Genomic DNA, 14,682 nt, shown 5'->3' with positions numbered 1-14,682 from the left:
AGATGAGCCGGGGGGTGGTGTGGGTGGGTGTCCCCCCGGGTCTGGCTGAGCCCCTCGGGTGGGGTGGGGGGGACGCGGGATGTGCACCCCAGGTGCTGGTGCAGTGGTGGCCTCCGGGCGCCTCTCGGAGGGACAGCCCACCCCCCGCCCCGCCGGTGCTGCTCCCCCACTGTTAAAGCAGAGGGGAGAAGGGGTGAGACCTCCCCCGGTGGGGGTTTGGGGCTGATCTGCTGCCCGTGGTGGGGTGGCTCTCACCTTGGTTGCCTCTCTTCCCGGTGACCTTTGGTGGCCACCTGCTGTGCCCCCACATCCTTCCCTCCCAACCTCTGGCTTTTGGGAGGTGGTGGCATGGGAAGGGGGACCAGGCATGAGGTGCTGGTGGTGGGAGCTCAAACTTTGTCTGCCATGTGCTGGCAGGTCCCCTGATTTCGGTGGAGCTGTGTTGCCCCCCTGTCTGCACACCCCCCCATTAACAGGTGGGTGTTTGTCCTTCACTTGCAGGATCCCCCTGACCAAGTTCCCCTCCATGCGGCGGGTTTTGAACGAGGTGGGCAGTGAGATCCCAGACATGAACGCCCTCACCCAGCTCCTCAAGTTCAAGCTGGGCTTTGCTGACCTGGCTGAGCCCACTCCAGAGATCCTGAAGAACTACATGGATGTGAGTAATCCCTCCCTGCCGTCCACTCCCCCACTGTGGCAGACCCAGGCCCAATTCTAGGGGTACCCATCCCGGTGTGGGGACAGGACAGGACATGCCAGCCTCATTGTCCCACCCTTTCCCATTGTGAGAAGGTGAAGGAGGGAAAGATGTTGACCATGTAGGAGAGATTCATGCACCCCCATGGCTTGGTGGGTGGCTGCCAGAAGTTATTTCCCATCATTGCTGAACTAAAAATACTAATAATTATAATAATAAACAGCCCACTGACACCCGAGCGGGAGCTTTGCAGCTTTTGTGACATATTTCCTTTCCCCTTTGTCACTAATTAACGATTGTAAATAGGGGCCTGCTCATGTGCTGTCCGTCCTAGTATCTTCTGGCCTGTTTGCGCTCTGCTTTCTGCAAGACATGGGCACAAAATTATGTTCCACTCCTTGGGGCATTGGAGGATAAAAATAAGTACTGAGCAGGAGGAGAGGGTTCAGACTGGGCACCAGCTTGCTATGGGACTGGGGATGCGGGACCCTTCTTGCTATCCTTCATCTTCTGCACAGCCTTGGGAAAAGCCACCCTGCACCTCCTCCTTCTTCTTGGCAGCTTAGGGAGCAAAGGGACTTTCATGGTGGAAGCAGCAATAAAAGAAGCAGCCAGATAAAGGATGTGAGGTTTGCCCTTGCACAGTTGTGGACAGTTGTGGGGTTTCCTATTTCTGGGTTCCCCGTGGGGTACCCTTGCAGCTCTTGGCGGGGGGGGTGGTATGCAAGTGCTGGCTGGCAGAATAAAGCTGGTGCCGGATACTGGGTGTTAATTCAGGATATTCCCTGCTGCTCCCCTTCCCCAGGGGCTCTTGTCACCCAGCCAGCATCATCCTGACAGGGCTGTGCTAGGAAGGGCCACCAGTGTTCTAATCGGCAGTGTTGAAAGCCAGGGCACTGGCGGTTGCTCCACAGCGTTGCCTCTTGTACCTGTGGCTTGGGCTGCTGCTCAAGGTAGGACTCTGCTCCCTTGTTGCAGGGGGACCAGCCCAACCTGCGACAGGAGATAAGGGACTGCTGTGTCCCTCCCAGCCCAGCCAAAAAGGCACTTGCTGCCAGAGGAGCTGTTGGGAGAAAAGGCACAACTTCCCCTAGACTGCACTGTATGGTTGCCACCAGCCCCTGGCACCCCTCGTGGGTCTATGTGTGTGATTTATGGGGCCACTATACTGGGGGTTAATTTTCAAGTCCCAGCAATAATTACAGAATCACTGGAAGCAAGTGCTGCCTCCCCATTATGGCTAATTGCAATGGTTTATTAATTACTCGGCAAGCAACCCCTGCAAACTAAGCGCGCAGGAGGTGAGCAGCTTTGATAATCCCGTTTTCTTTTTTTTTTTATCCCCCCTCTGTCTTAATTAAGTACATGGGGGGGGTTGGAAAGGCCATGGGCTGACTTCCCTTGCTTAGCAGCCTAGTCTCCAGGGCCCTGATCCAGCTGCTCACCAAGCATGACATGGCTGTGTGCCCCTTTGGGAGGGCTGGGGAAAAATGGGTTTGTCTGGGACCTGCTGAGCATTCCCCATTCATCCTCTCCCCTCTGAGTAGAGGGATGCCCTGCAAGCATCTCAGTCACCCAGGTTTCTTCCAGTCCCAGCAGAGATGCACTTGCGGGGCAGAGGAGTATCCATTGGATACCTGTGCTACAGGGACTTTTCCCAAACTCTTCCCCCACAACCCAACTAAATACTTCTCTGGTGGTGCTGCTGAAACCCTTTCCTCTTTCCAGCTCCTCCAAAGTCTTCCACCACCTGGGACTGAGCATTTTTTTTATTCTTCTCCACCCCAGGGGCTTGCCAGCCCACACCAAAAGCCCCAGTGGCTGTACCTACACCTGCAGTGGGCACAGTTGCTGTTCGCTGCAATGCACAGTTCCTCTGCAAACCTGCCAGCAAAGCAGCTTCCCAGCCAGTTTCGGCTTTTCAGTAATGCAGGTGTTTTGCTTGGCTTCCTCCCATCTTTTTGCTCTTCTCTATAGTGAACCACATGTCGGTCTGCAGACAATCCTCTTTCTGCCCTGTCTCCCTGCCCTGAAAGTCCTCCCCCGCAAATGCCCGTCCTGCTTCTCCTCCCTGATTTATCCGTTTCCCACCCACTGTAAGGTGTGAACACCAAATGGGAGCCTCCCTTCCAGAGGGCAAAGGCTGGGAGCCCATCACTGCCAAAAACGAGAGGAGAGCAGTGTCTAAATAAGAAGTTGGTTCCCTTTTTTGATCCTAAGAGATTTTTTTGGTCTTTAATCCCTGCTTTTAGCCAGCCACCTCTGCTCACAGCTCCTTTCTCCTCCTTTGCAGGCCCAGTATTACGGTGAGATTGGCATTGGAACCCCCCCCCAGAAGTTCACTGTGGTCTTTGACACCGGCTCCTCCAACCTCTGGGTGCCGTCTGTGCACTGTCACCTCTTGGACATCGCCTGCTGTAAGTGTCACCAGTGCTGCTGTGGCTCGGCAGCTTCTTCCCTGCAAAATGCAGATCCTGGCATTGGAAGAGGAGAAAGTGAGGCAGCAGTGTGAAAGGGCTCACTAGGGGCTGATGGGCTCTTTAGAGTCAGAGCTGGAAATAGGATCCCAACTTCCCACATCCAGTTTTCATTACTGCCTTCCTGGTTTGTTTTTTTTTCCCCTCTCCATGTCACCCACACACAGCTTCAAACCTTCCCCAACAGCGTTGGCCCTGCAGCTGGGGAGCAGCATCACAAGTTATGATGTTTCTCCCCAAATTACAGACTGACGCTGCTGTTGCCCCATTGCGCAAGCTGGTGGAAAAAAAAATCAGCCACTTGCCAGATCTGATACAAACTGTCCTAGTTTCTGGTTTATTGCCGCACTGAGCATGTGTGTGCATGTTTATGGATTTATAATTAACAAGAGCCAGGTAGGCACAATGAGGTGAGAATGTCTTAGGGACTACAAGGTTTTTTTGCTCTGTGGGGTTCCTACGCAGTAAACCTCCACAGTTGAAGGTGTCAAACCTGGCTATGGCAAAATGTCATTTAAAAGCCACCAGCTGTGCTGTGTGCTGCTTAAGCAGAGCAGAGAAACCTGTGAAGTCTACAAGTGCAACCATGAAAGGCGGTGTATAGTGCTTGTTGTGGGTAATGAGGAAATTTAGACTTCTTGTACAGCACTAGTGCCCAGAGAGGAGACGGACCTTCTTCCTGCATATGTGAAATGAGATTTAGGACATGGTAGGGTGATGAGGTCCAGACCTGGTCTGTCCTGGGGGTCCCTGATCTCCAGCAGGGAGCTGGTTTCTCAAGACAGCAGTTTAGGACTTGCTGGGACTGAAGGGCTTGTTTTATGAGTATGCAATGAGCCTAACCTCCTGCCAGACTGGGATCCAGGCAGCCCAGCCAGGGAAGTCCCCATGTAGCATGTTGTTTTCCATAGGATGTGGCTGGTTTGTCCTCAGCTGCTGTCTGCTGTGTTCAACAAGCAGCCAGGGTCTGTTGGCTGGGCTGGCCAAGCTCGCCACGCACCACTGCCCAACTCGTGACTTGGGAGGAATCTGCAGAGGAGGAATCTGCCCAGCCATAGAACCAGCGATATCTTACAGTTCCCAGCCCTTCCAAGGAGAAAAGCAGCTTGGACTAGGGAAAAGCCCTTCCTTCTCTGCAAATAACCAAATATTTTGAGCCTTCTCTGTTAAAAAAAAATAACTTTTCCCACCATCCCCTTGAGATTTCTTTGAAAGAAAGAACCACTTCCTGCCCTTCAGTTCTTGACATTCTATTATCTTGATCCAGCAATTCAGTTAAGCATTAGCCCAACTCTGACCACAGTAACAGTCCTACTGACAGCCTGCTGTGAACTGATAGTAAGTCTGATTGGTTCTTCAGAACTGCAAGAAAAAAAAAAAAAAAAAAAAAAAAAAGACTGTGTGGGGAAAAAGAAAATTCTCCAGCTATTCTTAGTGAAAGAAAGAGATAAACACATACAGTGAAAATGTTCATACTCAGAGCAGGCTATATTTAAAGCCACCCTGGTTCTCCATGGCATGGGGGGGATGTGTCGCTCTGCTGTCTAACACCCTGAGTCACCGGCTGCGTAGCCTCTAGGCTCTTAATAATACCCAGTGGCCAAATCCGATTTAACAGCCAAATTGGATCTGCCCACCTAATTCCCCAGTTGTTGGAAATGCTTTGTTAAGCAGTCCAGCCTTGGGAAATGCCAGGTTCAGGCCCACCTTCGCGTTGTTGAGCATCTGTCTGGATGAGTTGGGCAGTGTGGGGTTAGGTATTGGGGAGCCCTAGGTATCAAGAAGCACTGATGTATGTTCACCTGTGTCCCCCTTCCCGACTGCAGTGCTGCACCACAAGTATGATGCCTCCAAATCCAGCACCTACGTGGAGAATGGCACCGAGTTCGCCATCCACTATGGGACAGGGAGCCTCTCCGGGTACCTCAGCCAGGACACTGTCACGGTGAGTAACAGCTGCCCTTGTCCCAAGCTGCCCCAGCCTGCTTTCAGGAGAGCGCTCAAAGCTGTTTGATTTCAACAGGTGTCCCTTCTTGAGTGTCTTACTGGTATTAAGTGTTTATACGTATATATGTTAACGTATATACGTTCCCAAGTGATTTGAAACGAGGTGATGGTGACTGAGGAGGTGACGATGACTGAGGAAGGCAGAGAAGGGGACAGGTATTAATCATCAGGACAGCAGGCTAGGAGCATGGACCACACACATGGTGCCCTGCAAACGTGGTCTTTGGCCTTCCCTCCAACCCACTTCCTCCTGAGCCAAGAAATTTCCCAGCTCGGGCACATGCCACACACTACTGCATGGGCTGCTGGTGGTTCCCAGCTTGTTCTTGGCCAATATCCATGCAGTAGTGGATGTCCATACCAGCAGCTGCCCAAACACTGGTCAGAAATGGGCTCTTTGCAGCCATATCCTAGTCTGGCGTTGAGGATGGTGCTTATGTTTGCAAAGGCTGTGTAACACCTTGGGGGACGTGCTGTCCCCAGCAGCGTTTGGGGCCCAGCTTGAGGTAGCTGGGTGGCTGGTGGCCGCTTCCCGTCGTTTTCTTTCAGTGAGCAAAGACTGAGCTTTCTGCCCTGGGAAGGACGGGCGCCTTTCAGGACTGCCTCCCAGGTACAGGTGCTTGTGAGAGTTTTCCAGCTGCTGAATGTCAGCGGCACACGTGCTCCCAGATTACTTGGTCTCCTGGCAGGGATAAGAGCATATGTTTGCTTTGCAGGGGGGAGACAAAGCAAAAGTTTTGAATAAGCGTGTAAATCTAGGGATTTGGGGGTTTCCTCATTAGGTTCAGCTGAAAAGTGTTGGCTTACCAATTTCATTGGGATCAAAAGAAAAATATCCAAGAGGAGCCCAAAGTGGATGGCTCGTGTTAGGAGCGCTCTTTAGCTTGTCCTTGTAGCAGGAAGTACCAGCCATTGCCTCTGTGCTGCATCCAAAGGTGCTAGCAGCTCAGGCTGGTTGCAGGACCCTCTTCAAGGGAGAGAGTTCAATGAACCCTGAAAATAAGTGTAGAGAAGGTCGTGGAGAATACCAGCAGCTTTGCACCTCTGGTTTTGTTCTCTGCGTCCTGCAGCCCACTGAGCTTCAGGACTATTTCAGTTTTGTTTAATGGCATTTGTTTCCTGCATCCCTTGGTTCACTTAGAAACATCCTGCCACAAAAAAGCTGCCCATTTGAGCCTTCCCACAGCTCTTGCCAAATGAAGACACCCTGCATGTAGCATTAATGGGTTCTCTTACATTAGGTTTGCAAAATACAGATGGAGCAGGCAGAGGCATCTACATTCATCCCAGTAATGGAGTGGGGCGGCAAGGCAAACAGCGAACTTTACTGTCCTGTGAAAGTGTGGGCTGCTTTAGGCACTTTCCAGCTTAATGCAGGGGCTGAAATGAGTCAGAAGAAAAGTTGCAGCTTTTTCTTTTTTTTGTTGTTTTGTTTGTAATTATTACCCTAATGCCTGCTTGCTAATTAGCTCTCCACTTCCCGGCAGCTCAGAGGAAGGATTTTGAGCCTGAGCTTGTTTGGGAAGTGGGGATGGCTCTTGGCAGCCAGCACGTCTTATAGCATTTGGTTTCTGTCTGGGCAGAAGCAAGAGAAACCTCTTGTGTGGAGCCTGACCAGTATCATGCTTGCAGTGAGCAGGAGCAGGGTGACTCAGAGGGTCAGGCACCTTCAGCTTAGACACTAAGATGCTTCCTCTGATGCACAACATCCTGTAGGCAAGTTCCCAGTCAGGTCTAGTCTGGAAATACAGACTCTGAAAAAGCCTTTGGGGTGATCCTCTCCGCCTCAGCCATCCTGATGGGTTGAAGCAGCCACAGCAGCCTGTGGTGGCACTGACATGTGACTGGAAGGCTCTAGTTGGCAGGTGGTCCAGAGTCCCTCACCCCTGAACTTTTTTTTGGAGAGGGTGATGAGCTCATGTTGAGCATCCTCTCTCCTTCTGTGGAGGAATGATGCCTTGTAGCACCATGCTCCCTGGTGCTGCTTGCTCTCTGAAGAGCAGCAGGTTCAGCTAGCCCTCTGCTGCTTGAGCATCTCATCCCTTTATCGCAGCCTGACCTTGGGATTTCCTTCAAGGACAGCAGAGGAAACATTGCTGGCCATGGGGCACTGGGTCTCTCCTGGGGCTGCAGTGCAGCTATGCCGTGCAGGAGATGCTCCTTCTCGCCTCTCCCCTGTGCCTCTGCAGAGGGGAGTCCTGAGCCCAAACCATGCCGTGGAGGCTCTCACCTCTAGTCTGCCTTCACCATCTGGCTCTTGCCCGCTTTGTTGAGGTTGCTAATGAGGGGGCCAGGCAAGCTGCAGGGTGCTGACACCTGTCTGCAAAGCGCTGGAGAGTGGCGACCATGTGACCATCCACTGGTAATGATTTTCGGTCACTCCGTATCTGGGCGAGGGCCAGCTAAGAGACAAAGATGAAGGATCTGTGACCTGGCGCCAGTGCTCTGCTAAAGATGCTCTTGGGTTTCAGTCCTGCTGAGGACCAAGCGTGGGCAAGGTCTGCTGAGACCTCACTACTGGGCAGATACCTGCCTCCCTCTTGGGATGTGCAACCTTGGCAATATTCAAACAAACCTAGTACTTTTTTTTTTTTTAGTCCATTGCATTTTACTTTAAGTGGAAGCTTTATTGAACTTTCTGAGCTTCTGCAGGACCAGGCTTTTGTAAACCGGTGGCATACAACTGGAGCGCTCGCCATGTGCCAGCAAGCGGATGCGTTGCTGTGAGCTGTTTTGCCCCACATCCTGCTCTGTGGCTTTTAGCTTTTGCAAGCCCCGATTGCCCTTTCCTAGTGCAAGCCTCTGATACCATTAAATCCAGCACTGCAAGCACCATCCCAGCCTTGCACTTACCCTGGGGGGATATTAGTAATTTACAGGGATCGTTATCTGTCATCAGGTAGGAGAGGCCAGCTTTTCAGTCCAGCCTGATTCACTACAGGGCTGCTAGCTGGAGGCTGAGAAGCTGAAATTGTCCTAGCACAGATACTAAAATTGCTCATTGTCAGCCAGAAGCTTGTAAACCTCCTGAACTGCTAGACCCAGGAGCCAGCAGGCATGTCCTGCTCCCCGTTAGCAGAGTTATCCTGTTTTTTCTGTGATCTCCTTCTTTCTGGGGATCTGCCCTTACGGGGCATTTCAGCTTTCCAGTAGGGAACGCCAGTCCTTCTCATGGCTGGCAAGAGGTGACCTTTGCGTTCACAGTACTCTACTTGCTATTTTCGTGCTGCAGGCTCAACCTAGCTTTCCTGGCTGGGTCTTGTCCCCTCCCACAGGAGGTCTGCAGGCTGGTGGCCCTTCTGGGAATGTAGCAACATCCTGGGGATGTTTCTTATACAGGGAAAATCACAGGGGTTGTTGGCAGAGGTGAAAGGGTCTTGTGCTCCCAGACGGGGATGGGTGCAGCACCCGAGGAGGTAGGGCACAGAGGTGACTTAGAAGATGTGCAGGGTGGGGAAGAGAATTAAAGACACAACATAAGAGCTGCTCAGACTGGGAGGAAAGGATCAAGTAGGCAAGAGGGGAAAGGATGTAGGGGGCACCAAGTGACAGAGGGCCCTCTGTGCAAAGAGGAGGAGCTGCAAAATGGTGTGGCCAGTGCCAGGACCCAGCCAAAGACAAAGTGTTGAGTGAGGTGGGCAAAGAGCAGAGGGGAACTCTTGCCTGCAGGGGTGTGCTGGGCTTTGCAGGGACGCAGGAGGTGCCACTGTGCAGCTAGTGTGGCCTGTGTCCCCCCTCCCCGCCAAGGAGAGTGGCACCAGGATATCTGGTTTCTGCAGCTGCTCACAAATTCAAGGGTGAAAGCAGGCAAGAGTGTGGCAGCACACTGAGGGACGCACTACAGCTTATGTTCAGCAAGATCCTGTTTCTGCCTTGGTCCCCTGAGTCAGTTTTCTTTACAATCTGCTTTTCCCTTCCCTCCCCATCTCCTGTCAGCTTGGTAACTTGAAAATCAAGAACCAGATATTCGGGGAGGCTGTGAAGCAGCCAGGCATCACATTCATTGCTGCCAAGTTCGACGGCATCCTGGGCATGGCTTTCCCAAGGATCTCTGTGGACAAGGTCACCCCTTTCTTCGATAACATCATGCAACAGAAGCTGATTGAGAAAAACATCTTCTCCTTCTACCTGAACAGGTAGTGTTGGGTTTGGTGGTACACCTCTCATTGCAAGGACAAGCCCAGCTGGGCGTTTCTCTATGTCTTCCTGTAGCACCTCTTGCTGTGTGTCAGTTTACGCCCTGGCCAGCGCCATTGGGAGGTCTCAGCAAGGTCTCCTTGCTAGAACAGTCAGGCCAAAATCTCTCATGTTTACTTCTTTGAAGTAAGAAGAAGGGAAGTAGAAATGCAGCCATTTTACTGATAAAAAGCTGGGTAGATCTGCTACCAGATTTCTTAACTGATGAAGAGACAGAGGATGTTTCCAGAGGAAAGAGAAACAGGGTTGTGACAGTGAGATTGCAGGCTGGTAGTACAGTCCCTGTTAGCGGGGTAAACACAGCCCCAGTCTGTTGCCAAAATCGAGTCACGTGGCCACCACTGTGTCACCTCCCAGGCAAGCATATCCCCCCACCAGTCATCTCTAATGATGGGGCTAATGCTCCCGCACCCCTCAGGAAATCCTCCTGCATGGCTCCCAGCGCCTTTCTAGCCACTGCTGCTCCTCCCAGCACACCCTGTCATCCTCCTGGCACCACAGGGGGGACTCTGTACTACTTCAGCTCAAAAAGTAGCACGCAGGGAGTGGGGAGGGCAGAGAAGGCTGCTGCTGGCCACTCAGGCGCCAGCCCTCCCCCATCACCATATTTCTTCCCATCTGCTCAACAGCGAGCTTTTATCTGACGGTAACCTTGAGGATTCAGCTCCAAGGCTGCTGGCTGGCACAGAGTTGGGTGTAGATAACCTAATGCTGCATCAGCCATGTCCAGCCCTGCATGGGTGTTTGTTACAAGCCGATTATGCAGGGGGGTTCTCCGGTTTCTCCAGGTGAAAGCATGAAGCAAAAAGCTACAGGATGCTTCAGCTGGCCCAAAATATTCCCACTTCCCCACCCCAGCCTATCCCACAGTATCTGTCCTTACATTGACATGTTATAGCATGACATAAGTTGTCTGTTTCCAGTACTGCTGATGGTATGCCTCACCCCCAAGCACTTCAGTGTGTGTTTTGGGGGCACGCAGAGGGGGTTGTTCTCACCCTGCTCCTCATGTTCATGGGTTTGGGTTATTTTTCAGAGACCCCACTGCTCAGCCTGGTGGTGAGCTGCTCCTGGGAGGAACCGACCCTAAGTATTACAGTGGCGACTTCAGCTGGGTCAACGTCACGCGCAAGGCTTATTGGCAGGTCCACATGGATGCGTAAGTGCCCCCTCCACCCAACTACATGCATGGGGACATGTGTGCAGACAGCTCATGCTTGGGGCTGGGCTGAGACCCTCCCCAAAAAGGAATCCTCTGTCCTCTATACCTGCAACATATCCATGCCAAAAAAAAAAAAAGGCAGATTAAAATCCCACCCTAAGGCTGGGTCACTTGTTGCTGGAAGGGGAGGAGAGGAAGAAAACAGCAGGAGATGTTCTGCAAAATCCTTTCCTCTTGTTTACAGTTTGGCCCCTGAAAACACCTGCTGCGCCTTTGCAAAGCTGGGGAAAAAGCCGGTGTGTCCTCCTTTCAGGCAGGGCAAGCACCACGGATTAAACCCTGGCTTTGCTCAGCTCTCGGCAACAACTGAGCTGTGTGGCTCATTTGCACACAGCTCCAGAGGAGCAGGATGAGGCCCCAGGAAGCCAGCCCTTGACTGAAGGGCACGGCGCGGCAATCAGTGTGCATTGTTGGAGGCAGAGGGGAGGAGAGCAGGCTAAGCTGCCGGCCCGCCAGCCCTGCGGTCTATTCTGAGCTCTCCCACGTGATGGGAACTTAAAAGTGGCCTGTGATCAGAGCGTGTCCTTTTCCCGGGGATTGCATCCATCCCCAGCGCAGAGTTTAGTTCTCATCTTCCCTATCCCTGCCACATTGGCAAAGTGTGGCAGACCCTTGGCTGGAAGGCTTTATCTGTCCACACTGCTGTGAAATAAGATGCAGGTGAGGAAGCCAAGCAACTCCTATTGTTTCTTCAATGTACACGAACCTTTCCCTTGCTGATGACCCCCTCAGCCATCACACCACCCCTTTAAGCCTTTGCTTTTTGCAGTAGCACAGGTCATAGGAGTCTCTAATGCATCACCTTTAGCTTACTCATGTGCCCATTAGTCACGGTGTTTAGCAGGCAGCAGTCAACTCTTTGCCTGCTGCTCCCTGCAGCCTTTGCCTGGAGGCCTCTAAGAGTTGTCTTCTGTCTGGACATCTCTCTCCAGGGTGGACGTTGCCAATGGGCTGACTCTCTGCAAAGGGGGCTGCGAGGCCATCGTAGACACAGGCACCTCGCTCATTACTGGCCCCACTAAGGAAGTGAAGGAGCTGCAGACCGCCATCGGTGCAAAACCACTCATCAAAGGCCAGGTGAGGCTGGGCTGGGAAAGTAGGAGTCCATGGCCATCGTGGCAACCATGCTGACACCCTGCTTTGCACCCAGATGCTTCTGGAGACCCCAGTCTCCTGCTCCCTTTGCTCTCTGTTCCCAGTCTGTGCTCCCAGAAAAGCCTGTAGCATAGCAGGGACCCCTCTGTCTTTTGACCCCACATAGTGTTTGACACCCTGCTCATGTTCTTGGTAGAGGGCTCAGTCCTGTGAAATTTGGGAGGTTTTTGGGTCACCTCTGCCACCTGCCTCTGGGAGGCAGAGGAGAAGGGGTGTGAGTTGCAGCTGAGGCCAAGGATTCACATTAACGTGAGTCCAGAGGCACTTTAATACAAATACATTAATGCAAATGACAACCCTTCCCTGCCAAGTTTTTAACTGTCTTAGCTAATCTCACAAGGTCACCTCTCCTCCCTGAAATTGTGGAGGAACAGGGATTGTAAGGACCCTCTAGGAAGGATACTCTGCTTTGAAACCCCTCCCAAATCACAGAGCCATAGGCACTTGTAGGGCTTTTCTGCAGTGTGGGGAGACCCCGTGCTGCAGCAACAACTGGCTTAGATCTGCCAGCTCCCCTAGGACTCACCAGTGTTAATTAAACTGGCTTTGTCCATTCATCACACCACGTATCCCTGTCTATGTCTCTAGGCTGTATCGAGCCATGTCTTCCCCTCGTGTGGCAGAGGAAAGACCCCAGCCCTGCTCCGTCAGGTGCTGTGCCCTGGGACTCAGCAGAACCAAAAACAACCCAGCATCCTTTGGCTCTAAAATCCTGAAACCCTCTGGCCTCTCAGTGTGCAGCCCTGGGCAGGGCGCAGCCCACTTAACGTGCACTCAAGCCTCTTCTGCACCCTGAGATAAGCAATTTGTGGGCACAACCATGTCTTTACTGTGGTTTTCCCAATGGGAGACGAAGGCCTTTCCTGAGGGCGTGGGGGCTGCCATCTAAAGCCTTAACCATTTCTCTTCCAGTACGTGATCCCCTGCGATAAGGTGTCATCTCTGCCTGTCGTCACACTAACACTGGGAGGGAAGCCCTACCAGCTCACTGGAGAACAGTACGTCTTCAAGGTGCGTCCAGGCAGCTTTTGCCACCCATATGCTTCTCCCACAAGGCCTAGCTTTCGCCTTCTCCGCTTAAACCTCAACCATGAAAACCGAAATGCAGGAGCAGCAAAAGCAAGGTTGGAGCTAGGCAGTTGGGAAAAAGTCTGAAAGGCTGGGGTGACAGGGTGGTGGCACTAGCTGATGGACACAGGCAACCTCACTGAAGTCCTGCAGGAACAAGTTTCCCCCACATGATGCTCATGAGGGATAGCAGGATGGGAGAGAAAGGGCAGTTGCATCACTTTCTGCAAATATTTTGCCCTTTTCTGCTGGATTCTGGTACCATGACACCAGCCTTGTCATAGCAGAGGCCACCAGCCTGGCATTTAAGCCATCAGAGTGAATTCGCAGGGACAGTCTTGTACAGAATTTCAAAGATTGCTCTTAATTCAGAGCTGGGGGGGTGGGAGGTTTATGGGCATGTGTGGTGTTACTTGATGTTTTGCTGTGTAAGGGCTCTGGGAGGAGGAGATGGGTTTGGAGCTGTGGGAGTGGTGGGTTGGGAGTTACTTTTGCAAGCTGTGGATCGCAGACTGGGAGAGGCAGGTGGTGTTGGCAGGTGTTATTGCCAAGCCTGCGAGGTTGAGGAAAGGGGAGGACCTCCTCAGACTGAAGCTCTCACTCTTCTCTTTAGGTTTCTGTACAAGGAGAGACTATCTGCCTGAGCGGCTTTTCAGGCCTAGACGTCCCACCCCCTGGGGGCCCACTCTGGATCCTGGGAGATGTCTTCATCGGTCCCTACTACACCGTCTTTGACCGTGATAATGACTCTGTTGGCTTTGCCAAATGTGTCTAAGCGCCTGATCCCCACTGCCTCTGCCACACACACATTTACACACATGCACAGGAGCCGTAAAGAAGGATTAGAAATCCAGTGAGTGGAAAGGAGAAAAAAAAAAAAAAGAAAAAGAAATGGAACTAGACTTCAAATTACATGGAAAATAGTCATTAGTGCCCTGCTAGCTACTTTTTCCCCTCTGTTGAGTAAGTGGTGCTGGGAGGTCTCTAGTTGACACCTCCAGCTGGAGTAGCCCTTTGCTTTACTGCTAGGTCTTCCAGTATTTGTTTTTAAGAATGATTCTCAGAGCTGAATAAGGCCCTCGTGTCTCCCAGCCCTGGTCTTCTACCTGGGGGGCAGCTGGCTGGAGCCAGCACCCAGCACCTCTGTTCCTGCAGAGAGGCTGTGTGGCTGCTCTTGGGTTTGGGCTTCCGCACTGGGGGAGAGGGATGGGGAAGGCTGTCCAGCACGTTATTTACTACTTGCTTTTTCACTGATGAAGTGGGGGAGCGGGAGGTGGGGGAGAGTCTGTCTTCATCACCCCTCTGTGATGGGTTGAGGCAGCGACCACTAGGTTGTTTCTTAATAGGTTGGTTCTGGCTTGGTCCTAGGAGAGCACATCCTGGGCTGGAGTGACAGTGAATCACGGTAGCATGCCCAAGGGTTGAGTTTCAGAGCCCGAATGCTCTGGTGGTGTGTTTCTGTGTAATGGTGGCACTAGTGAGAAAGCTGGAGGTATGACGTCCATGTGCCTGACCTAACAGGGCAGTGATTTGTACGGGGGGCTCCAGCCAGTGGGACTCTTTGGGGAGTATAAATATAAAGGGGGTCAAGATAGGATACAATAGAGGTCACTTGAATTTATGGCCATGAAGGCCCAGCTTTCTGCTGGGCAGTCACTTGACACAGGTTCTCGAGTTTGGTGAACTTCTCCCAGGTTCCCCAAACCACAGATCTTCCCAGCTTCTTCCACAGCCTGTGAATTGAGAATAATGTTTCCTAAAGCAACTAAGTGATCTATAAGCTGAAATCACACTGGTAAAAACCATAGATGTTTTCTCAGCCATGTAAGACCTTTCGGAAACATTATTCACAGCAGTTT

The 14,682-nt window shown here is 52.1% G+C and overlaps 1 protein-coding gene across 1 annotated transcript; it reads left to right on the top strand.

Moving 5' to 3' along the window:
* The first annotated feature begins 505 nt into the window (after positions 1 to 505).
* CTSD (cathepsin D) lies at positions 506 to 13,672 on the top strand. The gene is made up of 8 exons (XM_009891986.1): positions 506 to 658; positions 2,991 to 3,114; positions 5,001 to 5,119; positions 9,118 to 9,317; positions 10,415 to 10,537; positions 11,533 to 11,677; positions 12,668 to 12,766; positions 13,437 to 13,672. The coding sequence occupies exons 1-8, from the start codon at positions 527 to 529 to the stop codon at positions 13,596 to 13,598; spliced, it is 1,104 nt and encodes a 367-aa protein (XP_009890288.1). The 5' UTR covers positions 506 to 526; the 3' UTR covers positions 13,599 to 13,672.
* Positions 13,673 to 14,682: the final 1,010 nt, after the last annotated feature.

This window comes from Charadrius vociferus, unplaced genomic scaffold (assembly GCF_000708025.1).
Source record: "Charadrius vociferus isolate BGI_N301 unplaced genomic scaffold, ASM70802v2 scaffold179, whole genome shotgun sequence".
Taxonomy (NCBI): domain Eukaryota; kingdom Metazoa; phylum Chordata; class Aves; order Charadriiformes; family Charadriidae; genus Charadrius; species Charadrius vociferus.
This window is presented reverse-complemented; position numbering and strand designations above follow the sequence as displayed.